Here is a 26,755-nt window from a genome sequence, read left to right on the forward strand (position 1 = left end):
GACCTCCACAGTGCAGGGTGAAGGTATCACAATCCACTGTTGGAAGAAGTCTCAGAGCAGAAATATATAGAGGCCGCACCACAAGATGCAAACCACTCATCAGCCAGACTGAAATTTGCAAAGAGATGAGCAGCAAAAGTTCTGGAACCCAATATTATGGACTGATGAGACCAAGATTAATCTCTAGCAAAGTGATGGAAAGGCCAAAGTGTGGAGAAAGAAAGGAACTGCTTATGATCCGAAGCACAAGTTCATCTGTGAAGCATGGTGGAGGTGATGTCATGGCTTGGGCGTGCAGGGCTGTTTCTGGAACAGGCTCATTAATATTGATGGAACTGATGATGTTAGCAGCAGAATGAATTCAGAAGTGGACAGAAACATTTTGTCTGCCAATTTACAGAGAAATGCATTAAAACTGATGGGGAGGAAGTTTCTCATGCAGCAGGACAATGACCCAAAGCACACTGCCAACAAAACAAAGGACTTCATCAGAGGAAAAAGTGGAAGGTTTTAGACTGGCCAAGTCAATCAGCTGACCTTAACCCAATAGAGCAGCATTTCACCTCCTTAAGAGGAGACAGAAGGGAGAAACACCCCAAAACAAACAAGAACTGAAAGAAGCTGCGGTAAAAGCCCGGAATAGCATCACAAATGAAGAATGCAACAGTTTGGTGATGTCGATGGGTTGCAGGCTTGAGGCAGTTATTGCAAGCAATTATTATGCCACCAAATATTAAATGTTATTTCCTTTAAGATTATTTGTTCCATTACTTTTGCTCACCAAAGAATGCTGTGGTCTAATACAGAATATGTCCTGAGTTGTTTAACACATCTAGATGTGAATACCAGGAAATAAAAGCTGAAATTCTGAACTCTTGTCTCATCTTTTGATCTTAAACCCAAATGTCTTACTTAATGCCTTACTGTTCCAATACTTTTGGAGGGGACTGAACGTGGCAAACTACTCTAACAGATATACTATATACAGACAGCTGTCTTTTTAGCTTGTTTGTAAGAATTCGCTGTTAGCTGAGCCAGCACGTCAGGCGTATCAATACTATGGTCTTTAATAATTTGGCCCTTGGGCTAAATACCGGGTGTCAGTACCCATCCCTACATATTTCCCCTGAAGTACCTAAGAGTTATATACCTTTTTTGTGCATGTAATTTGTTAAGGTTAGGGTTAGCCCAAAGTCCACCCCAAAGGGAGTTCCCATCTCCCACAGACAACTCTGCTCTGAACTGTAGGAAAACAGCTCGTTTGTAGTCCAGCTGCTTCCCTTTCATCCCTGTGACGACACAGGGTTGAAAGCTAAATGCGCTTCATATAACGCTCACCAAGCGGCTACTCCGACACGCCCTCAAAAACACCAGTGAGCTGCAGCACACAGCTCTCCTCTCCCTTCCAAACACTAGCTACCCTCCAGGCAGTCAGTGGACATAAAGTTGTTCCTGTGAATGGATGAAAAATACTTTTGTTACAGATTAATAACTCACCACTCTGAAACTCTTGCTCCAGTCCATGTTGCCAAGCTGGTCAGCAACATTTACATTACATTTACTCATTTGCTTTTATCCAAAGCAACTTACATTTGAGGAATAACATACAAGCATCAACAGAGCATTAAATACAGCACGAGAACTACCACTGACAATACATAATAAAAGCAGCAATAACTACTAGTATGCGTTAACAAAAAGTACAATCAATACAAGAGAATTGTAGAGGATAAAAGAAGAAGAGCACAGGAAGTGCATGTTAGAGGTTAGAGGTGTCATAAGAGGAAGTGTTCTCGGAAGACTTTTCAGGAGCTTCTTGAAGTTAGAGAGTGACGCCCCTGCTCTGATGGCGTGTGGTAGCTCGTTCCTCCATTGTGGTGTCACAGATGAGAACAGGGACTGAGACTGCTTTTGTGAAGGGGTGGCAGAGCCAGGCGGCGTTCGTTGGAGGAGCGCAGTGGCCAAGAAGTTTGTAAGTTTAGGCAGATGGTGCCAAAGTTTACCAAGTTTCTCACCACCCTGGTTGGAGGGATGGCTGAGGAGTCAACATGTAGCCTACAGCTGAATCGAAGCTGTTTACGGGCTTCTCACTGACTCGCCCTTCTCTGCGCACGTGCAACTCCGAACAAAGATCATTTAGAGACAAGATGTATCACTCCATAGCTAAAACGAAGCGTTCGACACAGGGTGAAAAGAGGAGCTGGAGTAATGTGCAGTATGAAAAAAAATATGTTTTTTTTTTTAATTGAACCATGTAAACCTGTTCTGGTACAACCCCTAAATAAGGTTATGAACTTGAAAATGAGCAGAATACCACCTCTTTAAAGTTAGTTACATGTCTCCTCTGTCTCCAGTCATGTGTTCTTGTCTTGTCTGCGATATGAAGTGCTGCCATGAGTTTTTGTCTCTCCTTCTTCTTGCTCTTTCAAACGCATAGTCTAAAGGTTCACATCTTTTTTCTCAACTTACTATCACGTTACTATCACGAAACCCACAACTTACAACAAACAGACAGCTCTGAGCTCCAACTTGTTAAGGGTTGTTGTTGTGTGCTGCGCAAAAGTGGGGTTGCTATTCCAACCGCTGCCAGCCAGCCACAAAACTTCAGCGTTCTCACTGCCGGTGTGAATACAAACAGAAAAGGTGTAACGATTCGCCTTACACCAAAACAGCAAGGAAAAGTACAGTCTGCAAAATATAAGGTAACGGGTGGATCTGATATCTGCTGAGGTGATTACAGCCAGCGGCCTGCTTACTTTAGTTAAACAAACCCTAAATAAACCAGATAAACACTCACACTGCCTCTATATACACTTGATAAAAATGTACATGTTATGTTGTGTTAAGCTCTGTCCAGTCAGGTAACCCAAATATGCTCCAGCCCCTCAGTGACCCTGAACAGCGTAAGTGGATGTAGAAAATGAATGGATGGATGTGTTGACAGCAGGGTATAAGTTTTTGACTGTTAAGCTAAACACTTTAAATAAAAGCACCGATCAGATGTCCATCCAGTCCAGATGAAACTGTTTAAAATGTCAACATGAGAAAGCAGCACATTTTTGAATGCACCTTGACCATGAAGGAGCATATTGTGTAAATGTCAGTTTGTGTGAGCAAGATGTGAGAACGTATCATGTTTAATACAGAGAAATCTAAAAGTGTCGGTCACGCTTCAAACACAGAGACGAATTAGCCTGGAGCGACACCTCAGTAGAGATCCAGTGACCACATGCTAACACATCACATGTGTGTGACATTGTTTAACACAATATCAGCTGATAGAGGCACCAAACTTCCTGACAGGAAGGGCCCCGGATCTGAAAAGTTGCCTCAGAAAGTCAAAGTCGACCTCCTTCTTCTACAGCTTTCATCCACCTTTCGTCACACCTATCTCCGGTAATTCACAGTAATATGCATGTGCAGCCAAGTCAAATCAGATTTTAAAAGGTGGAAGTGCGTGTGAGAGGGCAGGAAAGTAATCCCCATCAGAGAGGCATGTGTCACAGAGTCCTCAACCCCAGCCCGCTCCCCCTTCGCCTGCTGGAATTGATTTGATATACACTCGGTTCCTCTCTAACTCTCTCAATAGTTTTCTGGCGCATGGCTGCCGGCTCCTCCCTGAACGTGCGCCGCTTTGAGCGCCGTGCATTAATACAATTCAGCAGATAGTGAACGGAGAGGAAAATCCAATTTGAAATGAATATTTTTTTTTTACTTCACCTGCGCGGCAGCCTCCTCCTCTGTCGCGCTGCGACTGCTCATCTTCAATATTGTCTACCTGCATCACGTTGTCAGGGAATGCAGAGAGCCAACAGGGGGGGAGGTGGCGGCAGCGGGCGGGGGTTGGGGGGGGGACTTCAAAGGCTTCTGTAAACAAACCCTCTGGTGAGAAAAGAGGAGAAGAAAGGGTAAAAGTGTACTTATTTCTGCTTTTGTTGGCGTCTATTAACTTTTAATTGCACTGTGTGTCGCGGTGACAGATGTGAGAGCTCGCGTCGTCGCTCCTGTCCCCTCGTTCAGAGAGATAGCAGGAAGGCAGGTTAATTAAGCAAACAGGACAAAGCAACAGAGAAATGTTTATTCCTGTGTTGCAGGAGTCCCGGTGTGCGGGGCAGCTGCTGCAATCAGCTCCCTGCCTCATGTCCTATTTGCTGAGCTTGACATTTGTACATAATGAAAAAGCAATTCGACTTTTTTGATAAGAAACACCTCAAAAAGAAATAGTTCCTTTTTAAGAGGAATGTTATTCAATTGAAAAGTCAATGTTGGTGCTTGTGACAGGCAGGCACGATGTTTCACTGCAGTCCACATAATGAAATCAATCAAGAGAATGTGGTGTTGGTATTATGTTGTATATAGGTTGTGTTTAGACTTTCATTATCACAAAAAATGTGATTATTCAGTCTGTATAATAACTTTAAAAACTACTTAAGCAGTTACTCAAGCATAGGTGTCATTTACACTGGGGACATGTCCCCATCACTTTTTAATGCATTATCTGTTAGAAAAAACGAAATATAGCTTGCAGTTAAATAACAAATGAAAATGCCTTCAGAAAGGTTTATTAAAATTTATTATCATGAAGTCACCTGTCTGTCATTATGAAAAACACAACAACTGTGAATATGGAGGTAAATCTCTGTAACAGACGTTTATAAGCTATATAAGCATTAATTGTAAGCAACTAGTTTTTAGCTATTTACTTTTTTTAATGGGACAATAGTCAGTGAGCATGTCATACACAAAACCAATTCAAAATTCTCTAATAAAGACATTAAGTTAGAAATACGACATAAGACATTAACAGCATTAATTAAAAGGATAGAAAACATTTTTTAAAGAAATCATAAAAGATAAAAAGTGATAGATTAGAGTTACGGACTCAAAGCTAGGGTAGATGATGTATTTGACTTATTTAGGATTGGCTGGCCTACCTGCGTCGGTATGCTTCAAATGAACTAGTTAGTATGATGTGTCACTCGGCCACGTCTAAAGACAAAAGTGTTTTTAATACCTTTTCTAAATGGCCACACTCAAAGGCAGGCGTCATGGCTCCTGGGAAATTATCTGTTGGACGATTCTTCCCATGATAAATTCAATAAATGCTTGAGTGACTTGATCGGGGTTATTTAATACCTCTTATCTTATATATCTTATCATAAATGTATGTATATGTCCTATATATTTTGGAAGTTTGTTCCAGCACTGTGGACAGCATTATTAATAAATGACGGTCTTCAATTTTTATTTTGGATTCGAATTATGAGTAGAAGACAAGAGAGGCCGAGAGGGTTCTCGCCGTAAAATAAATCTGATCTACGTCTGTCCTTTAACAGGTGTCAGCCACAGATCCAGACCAGGAGGCCGACCAGACTGCCCTCCGCTACTCCCTCCATGGCCAGGGTGCTGGTGGTGAGTTCACCATTGAGGAACGCACTGGAAGAATCCACGCCCAACGGCGCCTGGACCGCGAGGAGCGCCCAGCCTGGAGATTCCTCGTCCTCGCCACAGACGAGGGAGGGGCCGGACTCACAGGGTTTGCTGATGTCCTGTTAGAGGTCCAAGATATTAATGACAACGCACCCTTCTTCCCGTGTCCGGCACTGGAAGTAGACGGATGTTTTGTCGGCCAAGTGCCTGAAAATTCGCCCGCCGACACCTCCGTCATGGAGATGCGCGCCATGGACCTGGACGACCCCAACGAGGGCAAGAACGCCATGCTGACCTACAGCATCATCAAGAATGTCCGCAATGAAATTAACCTCAACCTGTTCTCCATCAACGCTAGCACAGGCACCATATACACAGTTCTACGTTCCCTGGACCGGGAGGTGGAGGACCGGTATCTGGTGGTGGTGGAGGCCAGAGATGGAGGGGGTTTGGCGGGAACAGGGACAGCTACCATCATGGTTTCGGATGTCAACGATCACCCACCTGTCTTCACTCAAAGGCTCTACACCACTCAGGTGAGTCCACCAAGGCAACGCAAGTTTATTTGTATAGGACCTCATAACATTTAAACGCAACACTTGTTTTTGCCCCCATTCATCATGAGCTGAACTCAAAGATCTAAGACTCTCTCTATGTTCACAAAAGGCCTATTTCTCTCAAATATTGTTCACAAATCTGTGTTAGTGAGCACTTCTCCTTTGCCGAGATAATCCATCCACCTCACAGGTGTGGCGTATCAAGATACAGATCAGACAGCATGGGGATTGCACAGGTGTGCCTTAGGCTGGCCACAATAAAAGGCCACTCCAAAATGTGCAGTTTCATCACACAGCACAACACCACAGATGTCGCAAGTTTTGAGGGAGTGTGCAGTTGGCATGCTGACTGCAGGAATGTCCACCAGAGCTGTTGTTGTGAATTAAATGTTCATTTCTCCACCATAAGCCGTTTCCAAAGGCGTTTCAGAGAATTTGGCAGTACATCCAACCGGCCACACAACCGCAGACCACGTGTACCCACACCAGCCCAGGACCTCCACATCCAGCTTCTTCACCTCCAAGATCATCTGAGACCAGCCACCCGGACAGCTGCTGCAACAATCGGTTTGCATAACCAAAGAATTCCTGCACAAGCTGTCAGGAACCGTCTCAGGGAAGCTCATCTGCATGCATGTCGTCCTCATCGGGGTCTCGACCTGACTGCAACTTTGCACAGCCTTTGAAGAGGAGTGGACCAACATTCCACAGGCCACAATCAACAACTTGATCAACTCTATGCGAAGGAGATGTGTTGCACTGCGTGAGGCAAATGGTGGTCACACTAGATACTGACTGGTTTCCGGACCACCCCTAATCCCCCCAATACATCGAAACTGCACATTGGCCCATTGCACCCTTTTATTGTGGCCAGCCTAAGGCACACCTGTGCAATCCCCATGCTGTCTGATCAGCATCTTGATATGCCACACCTGGGAGGTGGGTGGATTATCTCGGCAAAGGAGAAGTGCTCACTTACACAGATTTTAACAGATTTGTGAACAATATTTGAGAGAAATAGGCCTTTTGTGTACATAGAGAAAGTCTTAGATCTTTGAGTTCAGCTCATGATGAATGGGGGCAAAAACAAAACTTTTTGTTCAGTATAATGTGGAAAGAAAAAAGAAACACATGGGGATATTAAAAGTCACCAGTCCAAAAACACCTCCTTCTGTCAACATCATTGCAAATTATAACATTACAATAATGACCCACTTCTTTTCTTCCGGTGTTTAGGTGAGAGAAGACCTGGAGGTGAACAGCGACGTTCTTGTAGTTTCTGCTACAGACGGCGATCAGGGTGAGAATGCCGTGGTAACCTTCAGCATCGTTGGTGGAGACGAAGACAGGAAGTTTTTCGTGGAGACAGACAAAGTGAACCGACGCGGTGTGATAAAACTGAAGAAGATGGTTGACTTTGAGAAGCCCCACGAGAGGACTTTCAATCTGACCCTGAAGGCCGAAGACGCTGATTTCTTCAGCCTGGCCTACTGTCTCGTTCAGGTAGAAGACTCCAATGACCATGCGCCCATATTTTTCCCACAATTCTATGAGTCACAAGCCATGTCTGAAGATGTACCTGTAGGGACAATTGTTGCTCAGGTTACAGCTTCTGATCTGGACTCGGGCCAAAATGGACACTTTTCTTACAGTATTTCAAAAGAGTCAGACCCCTACAGTCAGTTCCTGGTGGACCAGTCTGGTTGGGTGGTGGTGGCCGATTCTCTGGACAGGGAGAAAATCTCGCAGCACAGGATCATGGTCCTCGCCACCGACGCTGGGAGTCCACCCCTGACTGGCACTGCCATCGTCATGGTAACTGTACTTGACATTAATGACAATGGACCCGAGTTTGAGGTCCCCTATAAGCCTGTCGTTTGGGAGAACACGGCGGCACCCCAGGCAGTTCAGATGAACGAAACCTCCCTCCTCCTCCACGCCACCGACCGGGACACCTCCACCAACGGCGGCCCTTTCTCCATACGGCTTCTCATGCTCACCTCGGATGCAACCAACTTCAATTTGACTGACTTTCGAAACGGCAGTGCAGCCATCACTGCCCTCCGGACCTTCGACCGCGAGCGGCAGAAGGAATACCACCTCCCGATCCTCATGATTGACAGTGGCTCACCTCCAATGAGCTCCACCAGCACGCTGACGGTCATCATTGGCGACAGGAATGACCACCCACACTCACCAGGACACGCCAACTTCATCGTCTACAGTTATGAGGGTATGTGTTCCGTTTTTTATACCTGATTCGTTACTGAGGACACGGCTAAGTTATTTTTTTTTTTTGCTTGTTAACCTTAATTTATTCAGAAACAGGCTTTCTGAGTGCACTTGGCTGTTTTGCATTTCACACCTGAGAGCTTCAAAGTACAACCTACTACTCTCTATTCCACTGAAGAAGTTGCCTGCTCAAGGGCACCCACATGGTAGTTGTATAGGGACATAACAACATTTGTCATTCATCGTCCCAGATCAGAGTCCACCAGCTGGTCTGAGGGATTCAAACTGGTGTCTTTCTGTCACAGACGGGCTCCTCTAACCTTCAGGTCCCCCGGTGTCCCTCCCATCACCTCCAGAGTGCTCTGTGCTCGTGTTGTTAAGACTCTACTTGTCACAGTTGACTGCTTGCAGCCTCCTGCTCCAGCCCACATCACTTATTTAGCGTTTCATACCATCTGTCAGCGTCCTGTAATTTGCTGGAAAAAACTAAGGTTTTCTGTAATGTATTTTTAGTGGATTCCCTCTCCGGGGCCTTTCCACATGAAAGTACATTAAACCGCTAATATGAATCCATCACGTACCTCAACAACATGCCATGAAGCAAACAATTAACTACAGCTTAAGTCCCAGGTTTGACAGGCACATAAACAGGAGCCATTTTTAAAAAGCTGCTGATTTCACAGCTAAAGAGATTACAGCGCTGCGTTCAGCTTTTTTTGGAAGGGGGGGGGACACTATGCGAGCGATTCTAATGTGTGCACATCTTCCTGCTGTGCCGTCAAACCATGACCATGCTTGCCAATGAGGCGTCGCCTGACACCTTAACTCCTTAAAGAATCCTCCACTTTCTTTCCTTCACTCTTAATATTTGGGTTGTACCGCCGGGATCCCTTGCACTCAAAACTAATTCCTTTCAAATGCATTTTTTTAAACTTTTTTGGTGTCTTTTATTTCCCTCCTCTTGACAGGTATTCTCCCGACGACAGTCCTTGGACAAGTTCAATCTCCCGACCTTGATGACTGGAGTGAGAAGGTGTACCGGTTCGAAGGCAAACCATCCAGGTACTTTGATCTCATTTGGTAAAAACTCTGAGATGGTGACATGCAAAAAGAGAGTGATGGATGTGAAAGTAGAGATGGAAAAGTAATAGTTAGGCAGAAGGTGTTGAGGTAAAGAGAGGGCTTTGAAGGAGAGCAAGGCCACAAGAAAAGAAAAAGAAAGAAGCAATATGAGAAAGAGAAGCAAAGTGAAGCAGACAAGTAAAGAAAAAACACAGATGCAAAGAGGTAGATAATGAGGTAGAGAAGATAAGAAAGTGATACTGTAGATATAGGTGGTGATAAAGAGGAGTTGAGAGAGATTTAAATATAGAGGTATGAAAAGGTTGGAGATAATGCAAAGAGAGGCAGAGAAAGGCGTAGAGAATGGTACTGTGTTCCAAATTACATATTATTTCTTTTACTTTTAGTACGTTCTCCAGCTGCCCTTACATATACTGTATGTACTGTTACATGAATTATACATACAACTGGGACATACTACTTCATCATAACAGTGCACCTTGAACTTTGACACTCGCCCTGCTGGCTTGCATACTGCAAAATGCCATCATAGGCCATCCTGCTATTTTTACCATGTATTGGGACATACTTAATATTTTCCTAAATAGTATGGTATATGGGACATAGGGTGACAGATTTATAGGACTAGAGAGGTAGGTAGGTAACTTGAGAGAGGAGACGAGAGGCATTAGTGTTGGAGAGGAAAAGGATAAACAAGACTTTAAGCTGTTTTGAAGTTTAAATAACACAAGTAGAAATTCTTTATTTTGTCAAATGGAAAACTTGCTGCTTTTTTTTTAGAAACTGGGATGCATTTTTTTATGGTTCCTGGCAGCAGTTGGTTTTGTGTTCTGTCTTTTCTGTCCATGTTGCATTATTGTGTCGTGGCAAAATGTTATGCCAACCTTTCAAATCAGTCTGCCCTCAAATCTCAATAATTTACCACACAAATGATAATGTGACATTAATTAATTAAGCATTAATTCAGACTTGATGTGTTATACAAATGGGTTTTCGCATGGTACGGAAATACATTGAAGATAATGGCTGCCTGGATCAGTGGGACAAATATATCCAAAAATCTAAAACTGCAAAGCCCTTTCTTGGAAAATTTTGTTGTCAACAAAATTGTTGAATATACCTAAATGTTGAGAAGAATATTAAGAGGTCAATGGACAAACTGCAAAAAAGCATATTTCCTAGCTTACTTAGGTCTTTAAGATATCTGTCTCTGCACTCCCTCTGCCATGGACAGTCTTTAATATACACACTCCTGTTTGGCATTTTGTGACTAGTTTTGGATAAACCATCCAGAGAAACGCAGATGTAAAGCTGTTTTAGGATGTGTTGGAGCTAAAGCAGAAAAGATTCCCTCTTAAAGTGTCCCCTCTCATGTGGCACGCAGCAAGAGACGCATGAAGAAGAGAGAAAATAAAAGAGCGGAGCAGGAACTGACAGATTTAAAATAGAGAGGGAGAGACAGTACAAAGGTGCGGTGCGACAAAGAGGAGAAAGGAAAATTGGGACAGAGGAACAGGCAGTTTGAAGGGGGAAACAAAGAAAGTGAAAGAGAATGAAAGGGCAGAGGACAGGGAGGAGAGAGAGATAGAAAAGGGGATCTGACTTGTCAGGAACAGTGCTATTAATACTTCATAACCAGCAGTATTGAAAATTCCCAGTGAAGCACAGCGAGGGCGCGCTCGTTTTGTTTGATGAGGCGAGGCTTCATGCGGGCGCATTGAAAGGAGAGCCTGATTGCGCTCCCTGCCACCTTCTCTTCTAACGAGATACCTGTAAAGAGGGACGACAAGATATGTCGGAGAACAAAGGGACCGCTAGAGAATTACCATAGATACTCTTGAAACGCCGCCCCTCATCACTCCAGCCTGCAGATAGCAATTTGTTCACGGTATGGATCAGGTTTAGGTGCATGTTATTTACATATTGAAGTGATACAAGCCGGAGGAAAAATAAGATAAGGAACAGTGTTCAGGTGAGATGAAAAAACCCGAGCGAGCCAATAACAACATGTCACCTCACAGGAAATCAAGACAACAAACAGCATGTTACATATAAAGAAAAGAAGATACTAACATCCTGAGCCAGCGGACCGTAATTTGTGTGGGATTGATCTGCACATTAAATCTTCTCAATTGTTTCCTGTCAGTGGAGTGCTGTGTTGCTGCACTTAAAATCTTTAAAGCGTGACATAAATCCAGAAGACGGTACGTAACAGCCTCCCCTGCTGAATCAGTGCAGGTTCAGTCCCGGATGCATTTTGGCCTCGTCTCAGTTAATTAATCCGTCTGGTCTGAGCTCTGAAGGTCGCTGTGGTGTAAAGAGGTTAAACCGTTACATGAGCCTGATGGCACATATTCAGGACCAGATTTGGACCCGAGCCACTGCGCCTGGGATCCATTCTCCGGTGCAGCAGAGCAAAGAGTGCCAAAGTTTTCCAGATCAAATATCCGCCACATGGATCCATGTCCAGCCACAGACCTCCATCTGGTCAGAGTTTGATCTGAGGAATCCCATCTGAGATAGACTTTACCCGATTTAAGATCACATGGGAAAAATAGATAATTAAGAGCATCAGGCCAGACTTCATTTCATTCCACTCCCATGGTCCATCGGATATTGACATTGTATATCAATTTACCCTTGCGTTTTGGCGTTGTTCCATGCAGGTTGCTTCACTTTACACGTAATATTATAACAGGCTCAGCAAGAGAAAACAAAAAGAGAATTTGGTACTAGAAGGACAAAGCAAATTTTAAAAGATACTCAAATAATTTGGCTTACTTAGACTGCTAAAGCCTCCTCTCATTTGAAATGCTATCAATACAAAGAATCTTGTTTTGATAAATACAGATGCAAGTTACCTTTATGGAAAGTTGCTTCAAAATTAGAGGAATAAAACACATCAACACAGACATACCACATGTGCAAACAGGCCATACATATGCATTTGTTTTGACAACTACAGTGCATTTGCAAACCTTTGGAAGTGTTTGCATGGACAGACTCCTCAGGCTCTTTGCGACATGGTACAGCCGTTAAAGGAAATACTACTGCAGGGAATTGTAAATTATCATACAGGAAAACGTCCTTTGGCCAGACTTCCTTTTCAGTCAAGGGAGCCAAGACCTGGAGCCTATTGAGGTAAATATAGAACAAAATCATCAGCATTTCAATAAAACTGAATAAAAAAAAAAAAGATAATCAGTCGTGTGGCCATGTGTAGGGGTTGGGTGGTCGTGGAGATAGCTTGAATGAGCGGTGAGTATGCTATATATTTGTTACTCTAAAAGCCCTCCTAAGGACAGGCATTGGAAATTAGCAGTAGGTATAAATGCTGAGATGCATTTTATTGGAAAATTATTGATCAATTCTCTGTTTATAGCATCTGTCCCTTTGAAATAATCATTATAAATATATAATATATATATATATATATAAATAAATATCTGCTAGAAGGAAGCAGCTGATCTGGACCAATTATGGACAAATGATGTCCAATACAGAAAAAATACCAGCCTGAAACATAAAACATTTAAAGCAACTCTCTCTCTCTCTCTCTCTCTCGCTCTCTCTCGCTCTCTCGCTCTCTCTCGCTCTCTCGCTCTCTCTCGCTCTCTCGCTCTCTCTCTCTCGCTCTCTCTCTCTCTCAGGCTCTTCAGTCTGAACCAGAGCTCAGGTCAGCTCACTATCAGGGAGGGGACTCCTTCAGGCTCGTACCTCCTGCAAGTACGCGTGTCGGACCACACCTGGCCTGACGTTATCTCCACAGCTCAGGTGGACGTCAGGGAGCTGCATCAAGACGGTCTGCAGAACGCCGCCTCCATTCGTGTGACCAGTGAGTCTCACAATGATAACGATGATGATGATGATGATGATGATGATGGTGTCAAAATATCAGAAAACCCTTTTTTATCTAATACTATTACAATTATTAATACTAGAAGTGTTTGAAGTCGCTTGACAACATCTCACCACACTGTAATTGAAGATGCGATGTTTCATATCCCCGAGTGCCGTTGGGTCTCATTTTCAGGGCTGTCAGTTCCCCCAGGCTTCATCAGAACCAACAGACAGAGAGGCATGATGGGAAATAACTTCCTTCCTTTCTTTCCTTCTTATCTTTGTATTTCTTTAACTTTTTTTATTTATCTTGTAGTATGTCTGTCTGTCCTGCTGATGATTTCCCCTGAAGGTTTATAAAGTTAGTAAATAAATCTGTTATATATGTAAATCTGTAAATAAACCCTCCTTCTCTTATTCCAGATCTGACAGTGGAGGAGTTTTTTAGCGGAGGTGAGGAGAGTCGGTTCTCTCGTCTGGGTCGAATGTTGGCTGAACTCCTGCACACTTTGCCGGAAAATGTCCAGATCTTCTCTGTGGGCGACGCCGGCCAGCAGGGAGAGAAGGCCATCAATGTATGGTTTGCCGCTCACGGCTCACCGTACTACAAGGCAGAGAAGCTGCACGGCTACGTGGCAGCATACAAAGCCAGGGTGAGAAGGAAGATATAGCCTGAAAAGGGTTTTCAGAAATTTTGAATATGAGTCATCAGTGGTCTCCTTTTTCAACATGTACTGCAAGGTCTCTTTAATGAATTCATGAATTTTTAACAAAGTCCATATATAGGAATGTCCTGCCACTTGGCAGCCGTCTTTGGTAACGCCTCCTGGCAGTGATTTTGTCTCCTATCTAAGTGAATGGTGAGAGAGCCATAGCTGCATTTTCAACGGTCACTGGGACATAAAAACTACATGTAGAATCACCAGTAAAATCTGATAAAACACGCTAAAAAAGTATGATTACTTTATGCCCAAATAAGGTTATACTTCTATTCCGCATGCACAAGGTTTTTACCACACCAACTTCATTTACGGCTCTATCCAGAGCGCTGGTGACGTGACGCCATGAGCTCATAACTGACGTTATGAATACAGCTAGCATATACTGTATACGTTTATAGAAGGCAACCTGGTATTTTACACCCCGGTAACACATATTCCAAGTATCTGCATATAAATCTGTTGCGTTTTTACGCAGCGGACATGTAGTGCATCTGATCTGGTCACACACCTGCTCCTCGCTGCCACCAAAACATTTAAAACTGTTGCAAACCTCAACTGTGCACTAACGTAAGTGGAGCCACACTATTGGCTTAATATGTTTCCCGGCTTGGCTGTTGAAAAGCAGAGGATTGGCTTTCTTGTGCGTACAACCACCATCTTTAGCATTACAGGCTTTCCCCATAGGATTCCATTCATGTTTGTCCCGTATCTCTTTCTTAAATCGTCTCTGTTTATAACTGAACACACCTGAACATCATGTCAGTTAATTTCCAGCTCCAGTTCCAGCTCGTTATTGGTCCATGCAAAATAAATCTGGTGTGGTTTTTGGTCTGTAGTACTTTATTCTTTCACCAAATCTTCTGTAAGTACGGAATAGTCCATCTGCTCCATTTTTACACAATTAACATCACATTCACACATACATGCATTTCAGAAGCCTCAGCCACTTAACACATACAGTAAACCATTTAACTCTCTGCTTTACATGCGTATGGACATACACATGCTAGGAGAAGTTAAATACAGGGCTTACACTTGAAATGCGGACGCGTCACATTAGCAAGTGACTGCTCAAATGATACACTCAATATATACATGCATATGAATATTTTATACCCATTAAAAGGAGAGAGCAGCTGCTAACCTAAGGTCAATACTGTGAGTGGGAGGAAGGTGATGACAGTTAGTGAACCATGTAAACACAAGTCATTTTTATATCCACTAGTGGAAGAAGTGAGATTTATTTTAGCTGATTTAAAACAAGAAAGTGAGATAAATACAAAGTCGGCTTCAATAATAAAAAAAGTATGATGTTTAAACTGACTCTGGAGCCAAAGACTGAAGCCCTGCCTGGGGAGTGTAAGTCACTGCGGATAAGAGTGTCAGCTGAATAACTAAACTCCAAAAAAAGAAATACACACAGTTGGAGAGAGACAGGAAACCCTGAGGGACTCTGATGAAAACCTCTCTCACCCATAAAGGCAAGACTAGAGAAAAGAATCAAGATGACAAGCAGGGAAACGGCAACAGAAAGCGAATGACAGCGAAACTTTAACAGGAGGGGGAAATGACAGAAACACCAAAGTGCATAAATAACATTAAGGGAAATAAAGTAAATTCAGATATAATTGATGCAGGTAGACGTTCGATCAAAGAGAGCTGCTGTCATTCTCTGAAACTCTCTATTATGTTCAAACAGAGCTCGACTTAAATAAGAGTTTGTTGTTTTTGCCCAATGTTTGTTTTATATTTATTCACCCTAGATTTTGTTTTAATTGTTGTTTTGTGTTACTATAAGTCTCCTGTTAGCTTCAATTTCTTTGTTGGGGGTTGAAAAATTTCATGAGTTTAATTTTAATTATATTTTCAGTTAGCAAATGTAAATTATAGTTTATTATATAATAAAACATTAGTTTTATATTAGTTCTTGTTTTCTTTCCTGTTGCCTTTACCTTTCATGTTATGTTTCGTTTTGAATGGTTTCATGCTGGTTATGGTTCTGATTAGCTGATTTGTTTAAGTTAGCATTAGTTATACTAGTTATACATACTTATAGGTAAATGCTAATGCAAATTTTAGCTTCATTTTAGATTTGGTTTCAGTTTCATGCTAGTTTGTTTCAGTTTGTTTTATCCTAGTTATGCTTTTATTTAGTAATGTTTTGGGGGTTATTTGATGTGTGTTTGACTTTCAAGCTAGTTTTAATTTTCAATAGTTTAATGCTAAGTTTGGGTATAGTGCCTTCATGCTAGGAGTCCTGGTTTCAGTTAGTTTATATTACTTTTATTTTACATCTCATATTAGTTTTAGATTACTTTCTTTCTTGTTACCTTTATGCTGGCTTTAGTTGTTATTAGCTGATTTATTTCAGCATTAGTTATACTAGTTACTTATAAGTTGATGCCATTTTTAGCTTCACATTTTTTTTGTTTCAGTTAACTATGTTAAGTTTAGATTTGCCTATCTGACTTCAGTTCAGTTTGATACTAGTTTTAGTTTCTGTTACCCACATGGTCGTTTTAGTTTCATGCTCTGGTTAATCTTAATTGGCTTTATGCTAACATTAATTTTATTTTAATGCTAGGTTTAGTTTTGGTTAGTATTTCTAGTTTATTTAAATCAGGTTAATATTTCTCATAAATACTTGCAGTTGTGTAAGTTTAGTTTAATTCTATGGTAGTTTCTTGATTGTTTAATTAGCCTGGTACTAGTTTTTTTGATCCTAGTTTTATTTATCCATGCTAGTTTTGGTTTCGGTTGGCTTCTTGCTAATTTAGGCTAGTTAGTTTGTTTGACTTTCAAGCTAGTTTTAATGCTAGGTTTTGGTCTATTCCCTTCATGCTAGGAGTCCTTGTTTCAGTTAGAGTAGAATTGTAATAGTAGAGTAATTATATTTTATTCGTAGTTAGATTCCTGCTAGTTTTCATGCCATTTACTTTCCTTTTAGTTGTAGCATCAGGCTAGTTTAGCTTCAATAATTTGTTTCAGTTAGTTGTTTTGCATTTTAGTTTGATGTAGAAGCATTGTTATCTTATGTTTTGAACTTCAGCTTTGTAACATAACCATAATGTTTTTATGTCATCTCTTATTTTACGATCTGCAGTTGGAGGGCCTGTTGGGCGTGTCCATCTCTCAGGTGAGCGTTGATGACTGTCCCTCCACAGACTGCAGTCAGTCTGGAGGCTGCAGCACTGAGGTTTCATTCAGCCAGGCCCCAGTGGCTCTCAGCACTGGTAACACCTCCCTGGTGTCGCTGTCCGCCTCATCTAGAGTGCGATGCGGCTGCCGGGGCAGAGAGGCAATCCACCTGCCCTGCTCAGCCTACCCCACCAACCCCTGCCTCAATGGTGGCACCTGCCAGGACGGTCCGCTGGGATACAGGTATGTGCAGGGAGGAATCTAAGGAACCTCCTGTAACAGGTCCTCCTGGTCTGTAGAGTCCCTCCTCTTCAGGTGAACCACCATGGGACCTTATTTTGGAAAAAATATTGATGGTAGTCGGCTAATTGTTTGATCCAACTTGAATTGTGTCCTTAATTACTCACATGTCAAGAAAGAGGCAGACTTCAAGTAGTATTGACAAAGTATAAGACTGTGAGAATACATAGTTACTAAGACCACAAACATTACATGTAGCATCATGAGACGTAATAACGTTTTCTCTCAATGACTCCTGTCATAACGTACCATCATCATGCCTGTGTGTTTTGTACCAGACTGTAAGCATACAAGCAACATGGCCAGACTAGTGATGATTTTCACCTCTTTTAATACTTTGCCCGTCATTTTGGAAGAAAGACATGTTGGTGGCGTATATTAGTGCCAGACGAGAGTTATAATTTATTAATGGTCTCACACAAAACTAAATGTTTCTTTACTGTTTTACTTGACTTGTAAAATTCTTTGAAATTTGAGGATGCAGCTTTTGTTTTTACTTTCCTCACTGCAGCAGCTTTATCTCTCCATAGACAAACAGTCTGCCGTCCGCCTGCAGAGTCCTTAACTGTTAGCATCACCAGAGATTCTCACTTAGTAACTGATTAATAAAATCTTCTTCAAATATTTTGAAGACTTAATTAGAGAGAGGGTAGATTTCTCCTGGAGTTCAACCCTCCAAAGCCTCATTTTAAGCTGCATGTAAAGTAGTTGACTTTAAATTGTCACATGGTTTTAAAGGTTTAAATATCATATGCAACACCTAAGCTGTTAAATCTGACAGATGGTTGTCCCTCCTACGCTCTCTTGTCTCTTTCTTCCACTCTCAAAAAATCCTATTAACACTGGCAAATATACACTACAGTTAACTTTTAATTAACAGTGTTTCTGTCAAGGTTTCTGTCTTTGTTTGTCTCTCTTAGGTCATTTTAATTAATGAAAACTGCAGTCACAGAAACTGAGATATTTTTATATACTTTAAGAAATTCCATTGACATTACGGAGAACTTTTGGGCTTTAGTGAAACAAAGATAAGTTTGCTTCTTACTGTTACACAGATTATAAACGCATAGTGGGTAATGAAAGATCCACGTTTTTTACATTAAATATATTTAAATTTTATTGTTTTATGACAAAACATATTAAATTAAATTACAATATTTAAGAGTTTCTCTCCTCAGATAAATCCTGGTAGTGTGGAAAAGACTTTGGAACATCATTTAGGGGCATAACATTGACAGAAAGTATATTTGAATTGTTACATGAACAATTAATTAATTATATGGAGAAAAAACCTTTAAATAGTTTATTGATAATTTGAAATTATGACCTCAGAATCAAAGTTTTCAAAAAAAATTTAATGGTCCTGCATCTGGTGGAAGAATTTTAGATGATTTTTGCATTATTTTCAATATATAAAATTTAACCCTTTTAACCTCGGGAGCTAATAGATACTGATATTTAGAGGTACTCATCTTAACTATCTTAACTAACATTTGAAATAAATTCAGTGTGTTTCGCACCTTCATAATGATGCTTTCACCAGCAGGATTATCATTGTTTAGAGATTTTGGTTAATGCTATCAAGTAAACAACAAAATAAACTCTTTCTGTCTCTCAGGTGTAAGTGTCCTCCCATGTTTGATGGGCCTGAGTGCCAGCAGACCAAACACAGCTTCGGTGGCCAGGGCTACGCCTGGTTCCCTCCCATCATGCCTTGCTTTCAGAGCCACATCTCCCTGGAGTTCCTGGCTGAGTCGGCAAATGGGCTGCTCCTCTACAACGGTCCGCTCGGCCCTGCCCACTCTGGGGAGGAGGAGGACTTCATTGCCGTCGGTGAGTGTACTGCTGAGGTGCTCTGACTGTTAGAGATTAAAAAAGATCATCAAGTTCACAAAATATTCTTATTAATGGCATTAGGTAAGGCGTTTATCTGTAATTTGTACACGTGTCTCTGCCTCCCTGTTCCTGCAGATAACCGCACAAACACACTTCAGGGTATTTCCAGTAACCTTCACCTGAGTTTGATTGCAAAAGCATCTTCAAAATATCATGGGTTATCGGTCCAGCTCATAGGGAGTGCAGGAGCCTGACCGTTCAAGGCTTTAAAAACAAGTAGTAAAATCCTAAAATCACTTCTAAAATTCACAGGTAACAAGTGAAGGGCAGCAATGATTGGTGTGAAATGGTCACTCCTCTTAGTTTGAAGCCTGGCTGCAGCATTTTGAATGAGCTGCATCTGTGAATGTTTCCCTTTCTAATACTAGAATACAGAGCATTGCAGTGGTCACGTTTTGAGGAGATAAAGGTATGGATGACCTTCTCTAAGTCAGCAGAAGAGAGGAATGATGTAATCTTGGTTAGCTGTCTCAGCTGGACAAAACAGGACTGCACTACTTTGGTCAAGTTAGCATCAAAAGGCCGCTCTGAGTCAAAACTGACACCAAGGTTACGGGCTTCTTTCTGAATGTTGTCCGAAAGGGTACCCAGGCTAGTGGAGAGATTATTAAGGTAGCTAGCACTGTTTCCGATGGGGGTAAATACAAGTATTTCTGATTTGGTGTTGTTTAACTGAAGAAAGTTATTAGACATCCAGGCTTTTATCTCAGCAAGGCAAGAGAGACTACAAGAAACATTGGTAGAACCATGCTTTAATGGGACAAACAACTGGGTGTCGTCTGCATAGAAATGGAAATGATTAATATGCCTGAATGATTTTATAGTAAATCCAAGAACTAGGGCATTGTTCAAATGCCAAAAACTGAGACAAAGTTCTACACATGCACAAGGCAATCAGCGTTTCCAAATGGGAGGTGAAATGTCATTTTTATCAGACAGACAAGCCATCGCTGCCTTGCTTGTTCCAGTCTGTCAAAATAAAAATATAATCAAGAGCTGAATGCAGCAAGCACACTGCCCTCCTCTAATTCTGGGACATGTTGAGTACAACAGGTAATTAAGAAGCAAATTGATTGACAGTGGATCACTGAAAAATTATGAAAGGGACCAGATGACAGTCAGAATTGACTTTTGTAAAGACCAGAGAATGATTAGATTCTGGTCTGGGCTAGGAGATCAAAACCACATTTCATGAAACTCTGAGACGTTGTCTCAATGTGCTTTTTTATCAGAAGTGTTGGGCAAATAAAAAGAACGACCAACTGACCAACAAACTTTTTTCATTCATTTATAACACACACCAGTGGTCAGACCATCTGATGAAGCTTTTCCCAAAGTTTACAGCTTTCATGATCAGAACTGATGTTTCTGCGAGACGCTGGGTGTGGCTTCTTTGCTGCTGCAACAAAGCTGAAAACTCTGTTTGAAGCGCGGCATCGCTTTGCTAAAAGTTGGAAACATTATAAGCGCTCGGACAAACATGCTAATCTCACAATGCTACTGGGAATGCTGCTCGTCCTTTTGACACAACACAAAGAGCAAATCAATCTGGCACTGTAAAGACTCAGTGGACAAAGAGCTTCATAAACTCTAATGTCAGCTCCCGGCAGTCCTGATGTGGTTTTAACGGATTAGCCTGCAGATGGCCTTTCAAACACTTCTTGCATAATCTTGTGGCATTAAAGTTATGTAATTATTGAACGCGGCCAGTCACTATGTGGGTCCCGAGAGTGGAAAATCAAAGATGGCTGCAGATTGAACACTGTGAAGCATTTTTTACTTGATGCATTCGATAACATGGCCAATTGGTAGATCGGGTCATGTTCACACACATCTCATATGTGCTGCAGTTCAGAAGATGTTGGAAAACACACACACACAGAATTGACTGAGTTGATTCTGCAGTTACACAGCGACACAGAGAGGTGACTAGAAGTCTTCATACTAATGATTTTGAGCTTTGAACCATATCTCACTGTCTTCATTCAGTGAATGCAGCTGGCTCAGGTAACATCTCAATAGGCCTGAACGATTAATTGTTTTCAAATCGACATTCCGATTTGAAAGAATTTGATTTGCTAATCGTGAGGATGGCAGTTGAAATGTAGGTTAAATAAACAGCACATTTGACCCATTTTAAGTCAGTTACAGATTCATTCCGATGTCATCCTTGTGTGACAGATCTGCTCAGCAATCAGAGCGGGCACAGGGCGTGTACATTTTACAACAACAAAGGAAACAAGAGGAAAACATGGGATAATGGCGCCAGCCGAACAGATACAGACTACGGCTATGCCGCGGTTTTGTCTGGCGTCAACTCACACTGAAGTGTGTGTGAGTGTTGTTAATTTCTCATTTTGTGTGCTTCCACTACGTATAACATCTCTCTGTGAGCCCGCTCTGCTCTGTGCAGGCTACCTATCCTACATGCAGCATTTCAGAATAAGAGCGTGTTGCCTGATATGTTGACTTGTTCAGTTGTCCTTGATTTTTGTGCTTCTACCATGATCAGGTAGGCTACGTAGTTAAAGTGTTTCTTTCTGTTGTCTGTTTTAACTGTGTTTATGGTTGATTTATGATCGGAAGTATGCACAGGGTGTTTTATTTTGAAATTTGACCGGATTGTCTGTGCCGCTCTGTGTCTGGCTAAACTTAAAAAAAAAAAAAGAAAAACGCAAATCGAATATCTGGCAGAAAAATCGCAATTAGATTTTTTCCCAAAATCGTTCAGCCCTACATCTCATGATGTAAATGTGAACCTGTGGTCACTTCCCGTCACATTTAGTCCATCTGAGCCAGTTCAAATTGCCGAATTGTTTTTACAGTCCTTTTTCCTCAATAAAATAACTATCTAAGACAAATTAAGTGCTAATTAATTCTTGATTCAAATTAATTCAATCAAACAGCCCAGCCCTACGTTCAGGTCATGGAAGCCCTAAGGGATTTTAGATTCAGGCCACTTGTGTGGTTTTAATGTAAGCAGCAAACTAAGAGTCTCATCCTCCCATCCAGAGTTGAGAAACGGGGTTCCAGCTCTGAGTATAAACCACGGATCAGGAACGCTGACCCTGCAGCTCCCGCCTACATCCACTGTCTCCGACCAACGCTGGCATCGTCTCGACATCATCAGCGACGGAAAGGTAGGACACACCGACGGATGGTGGGATGGATGGTAGTACTGGCTAACGAGAAGGGCAGGAGTACAAACAGGTGATACTATTAATGACAGCAGACAGACACAGGCAGGCAGGGTGATGAACAGACAGAAACACAGACAGATACCAAACAGGCCCAAACTAACAGAGCTACTAACAAAGCCACAGACAAATCCCAACAGAAACATGAATACCTATAAACAGAGAATACACCCAACAATCATGAAAACAAGCACAGATCAAAACCAGATAAAACATGGAAACAGACTGAAACCAGAATCACAGAACAAACTGACAAAACAACCAAACAAGGAGTGGTAAATAACACCAGGCAGACAGGTTCCAAAACAAGAGAAGAATCAAACAACAGTGGATCCCAAAACACAGAACAGGCAAGAATTAATCTAAACATAACAGACTAAATAACAGATACAGAAAAGACTAAAAATAACAAAACTGACTGAAACTAACTAAACAGAGCAGAGCAGAAAATTTGTAAAATGAGAAGAACAAAATGAATAACAAGAGGGAGCCTTCATCCTGTGACAATTATTGTTGACAGTGGTGTGTTTGTCTCCTCTATGTGTTCAGGCTGTGCAGCTGATCCTGGACCAGTGTGGGGGGGTGGCAGTAAATGAGTTGGAAGGCGTCGGGGGGGATATCCAGGAGATGGACGAGTCTGGCTGCAGAGCTGCAGGAGAGACTCCAGGAAACCAGAGGTCAGAACAGCCGGGAGACACAAATAATTCTCCTCCTCCATCTAAACTTTTTTTTTTTTAAGTTTTTTCCCCTCTATTCCTTCTTCTGACAACTTCTCTTTCACCCCCTTCTCCCCTCCACATCCTCCCCTCACCTACTCTATTTTTTTTATTATCCTGTTGCTTCTAAACACCTCCATCTCTACTTCTTTTCTCCACCTTCTCCTCCTCTTCTCCTTGTTTCTCCTCCAATCTTTCCCTTTCTCCTTGTCTTCTCATTTATACATCTTTTTTACACCGTTCCTCCTCCTACTCCTCTTCTTCTTACACGCCCCTTTCTCATCTTCCTGCTGCTCTTCTTCCTTCGCCTTGTCCTCTCACCCCACATTTCTTTCCATCCATTTCTCCACCTTTTTCTCTTCTTCCTCCACCTCTCGTTCACCTCTTTCTCTGCTCCTCTTTCTCTCACTACTCCAATTCCTTTTGCTTCTCATCTTCTTTGTCTTTCTACCTTTTGCTCATGCTCTTCCTCCTCGACTTCCCCCTCCTCAGGTATCTGAATGTCTTCCAGCCTCTTCAGATGGGAGGAGTGAAGGAAACATCTCCTCATCGACGTTACCGCAGTTTCACCGGCTGCATCCGCAACCTGGTGGTGGACAGTCAGGTAATACCACTGCATGTGTGCGTGTTTCCCTCCCAGACATCATTAGCATTTCCTCCATGTGTGTTTGTTGTTTTTAAATGCAGTATTCATGTTTGGAAGTCTGTATCTGTGTGTGTGTGTGTGTGTGTGTGTGCCGTTGGTTGGACAGATGGTGGTGTGAGCTTGGCTCATCAGCCAAGGCCAGCATCACAACATCAGAGACTAAAATATAATATAAATGAAAAGAGCCTCCCTCCTCGTCCTCCTCATGAAACTAAACGAGCTGCTGTGGTTTCTTCTGCTGCCCTCAACAACCTCCCAAAGATCCCAAAATATTCCCCAGGAAAGACTGCATCTGCCTCCTCCTTCTACCCACAATCCCTTTGTGTTTTGGGGCTGTTTCCTGTGCTTAGTTGGGAGGTTTGGATCATGTTTTCACTCCTAACAAGCTTCACCACAGCTGTGATATTAAGGAACTGAGACTCATGCTGCCTTCAAGTAGAGGCTGTTGGAAACAGGAGGCAGCTGCCTCGCTGCCGTAATAAACAGGTGGTTCAGAATGCATCACTTTCGAGTGAAGGCATCTTCTAAGAACATTGGTTTCGAACAGCCTTTTAGGGCAGCACTTAAAGTAACGTAAGACGTCAGCACGCCGTCTTGCTTCTCTTCTGGCTGTCAGTCACAAACACAAATGGCTAACAAACACCTCAGAAATCATATTAAACAAACTTGGTTGGTGACAGTTACGGGCTAATGTTCAGTGTTTAGTTAACTTTCGCTAACTTTTCAAAAACCGAAACAAAAAAAATACTCTTTTTAAAACTTATATTTGTATACGAATTCGGTTTGTTTGTCCGCTATCTTGTCAATTATTCGCATGCTGTGAACAAGTGTAGACAACAGAATAAACCAAATGTTACAACTTGTAATAAAAGTAAAATGGTTTTTTTTGTCCATAGTGAACATGACTTTCTTATTCTTCTTTGAATTACACTCTCATGGAGAATCCAGCTGAATGGCAAATATCAAGTTTTAGGTGTTTTAAAACACTTTTTCCAAATATTTCCGTGGCCGAACTACATTACATGCTATTTCAGAGGTCACACGCCTCTGTAGCAACTAGGGGTTAATTGTCTTGCTCAGGGACACATGGGTGGATGTGTCACAGTGGAAATTGAACCTGGTGCTCTCTCTCTCAAAGGCATGTCTCTTATCCACTGCATCATCGCCAACCTAAACGTTTGTGAGGAGAGTAATAGAAAAACTCATCTTTCTCACATCTTTCTTCCCTCAGGTGTACGACCTGGCGTCTCCAGGTGAGAGCGTGGACAGCACCCCTGGGTGCAGGCTGACAGACGGGGTGTGTGTGACAGCGGCCGGCCCCTCCTGCGGCATTCAGGCCTCCTGTCTCGCTGACTGGGGCTCCTTCAGCTGCCAGTGCCACCCAGGATACACCGGACACAAGTGTGACACTGGTGAGGGACACAAGTGTGTGTGTGTGTGTGTGTGTGTGTGTGTGTTTTCGTGCAGCGACGCCAGCGCTTGAACTCAGCATCCTAAAGTTTTCATGAGCAAAACAGAGTTGACGTGACTTTAAATCCCCCCCCCACCCCGCAGCCGTCCCAGAGTTCTCCTTTGATTCGGGCAGCGTTGTGCGTTATCAGCTCAGAGGAGGCGGGAGCTCTCGCCGCACAAACATCCAGCTGCTCCTCCGAACCAGGGCCACCTCGGGCACCCTGCTCTCCGTGACGTCCCGGGAGGCCAACGAGTACATCGTCCTGGAGGTCAGTCCACCTGTCAGCCATCATTAACTGACCTTTGACGTCACACATTAATGTTGTAAGATCCTGATGTCTTCTTCTCTGCTTCAGATCATGGAGGGTCACCTCTCTGTTCGTGCCAACCTTGGTGATGGTGCCCATGCCCTGCAGCTCCCCGGCCAGCGTGTGGACATCGGGCAGTGGGTTCTGGTCAGTCTCAGTCGCCATGATAACCTGTTCACCCTGCGGTTGGAGCAGGGCGGGGGCTCGCGGGAGGTCCAGGCCCAGCTGGGGAGCAGCAGGGAGATCGTGGTTCACCCGGCCAGCGTGATGGTCGGGAACAGCCAGAACGCCGGAGACAAGGACGACTTTCAGGGTGAATTTACATATTATTTTTCTTATCCATGTGACCGCCACAATAAGAGCTGGTTGTAGTTGGTTGTAACAGGCTAAATTACTCATTGTATTTACCAATGTTGGGGAGTAACTAGTTACATATAATTTAGTTACGTAACTTAAATTTCAAAATAAATGTGACTGTAATCCGTTACAGTTACTGGGATGAAATATGTAATTCAATTACAGTTACTTGAAAATGTTCATGATCACATTGGGGGTTACATCTGAGTATTTTCTGTAAAAAGCTCGGCTATATGTTGAATGATATTCATTTTGTTGCTTTGCATGTTTTTCATGTGCACAATGTTTTCCTCAGCCACAGCTGTTTAGTAAAGTTTGATGCTGTTCTGATGCTTCTGATTGGTTCTAGTGTTTGAACTCCAAACTAAACTAGATGTTTCCTCCTCCAGGCTGCCTGCGGGACGTTCGTTTTAACGGTCAGGTCCTGCCTCTGGACGGGCAGAGCCGGGACTTGGTGACGGTGCTGGAGAGCCGGAGCGTCACCTCGGGGTGCTCCAGCGATGCCTGCAGCGGCCAACCCTGCCACAGCCCGCTGCGCTGCATCGACCTGTGGAGGAAACACCAGTGCAGGTAAAAGACACACACACACATCCCAACAGACCCTCCATAGCAAGGCATTTTAACAATCAGGAGCTGTTACTGAAATCTACAACATCATAATTAAAGATATCTGTAATTATATGACTAATAAGATTAAAAGTAGTTTTGCCATTCATGTTTATGGGTTTCTCCTTACAGATATCTATGACTAGTTGTAATTCCAGTTCAAGATATCTTTAATTCCCCTCAACTGACGATATCTTTCTTCTTTCTTTCCATCTTTCTTTCTGTCTTTGTTTGTTTGTTTCCTTCTTTCTTTCTATCTTTCTTTCTTTCTTTCT

The 26,755-nt window shown here is 42.5% G+C and overlaps 1 protein-coding gene across 1 annotated transcript in view; it reads left to right on the top strand.

Moving 5' to 3' along the window:
• The window catches only part of si:dkey-22o22.2 (neural-cadherin), a 183,489-nt gene that overhangs the window by 147,845 nt on the left and 8,889 nt on the right, over window positions 1-26,755 (top strand). The window contains exons 18-31 of the mRNA XM_038710374.1: window positions 5,337-5,966; window positions 7,224-8,220; window positions 9,188-9,281; window positions 12,953-13,137; window positions 13,566-13,795; window positions 16,968-17,245; window positions 18,921-19,135; window positions 22,211-22,338; window positions 22,945-23,072; window positions 23,604-23,715; window positions 24,989-25,169; window positions 25,312-25,478; window positions 25,566-25,830; window positions 26,264-26,444. Of these exons, the coding sequence (XP_038566302.1) occupies window positions 5,337-5,966; window positions 7,224-8,220; window positions 9,188-9,281; window positions 12,953-13,137; window positions 13,566-13,795; window positions 16,968-17,245; window positions 18,921-19,135; window positions 22,211-22,338; window positions 22,945-23,072; window positions 23,604-23,715; window positions 24,989-25,169; window positions 25,312-25,478; window positions 25,566-25,830; window positions 26,264-26,444 (3,791 nt within the window). The remainder of the gene's footprint in view (window positions 1-5,336; window positions 5,967-7,223; window positions 8,221-9,187; window positions 9,282-12,952; window positions 13,138-13,565; window positions 13,796-16,967; window positions 17,246-18,920; window positions 19,136-22,210; window positions 22,339-22,944; window positions 23,073-23,603; window positions 23,716-24,988; window positions 25,170-25,311; window positions 25,479-25,565; window positions 25,831-26,263; window positions 26,445-26,755) is intronic.

This window comes from Micropterus salmoides, unplaced genomic scaffold, assembly GCF_014851395.1.
Source record: "Micropterus salmoides isolate LMB-PRFRI ecotype aquatic unplaced genomic scaffold, ASM1485139v1 Ms_hic_scaffold_11, whole genome shotgun sequence".
In the NCBI taxonomy this organism is placed as follows: domain Eukaryota; kingdom Metazoa; phylum Chordata; class Actinopteri; order Centrarchiformes; family Centrarchidae; genus Micropterus; species Micropterus salmoides.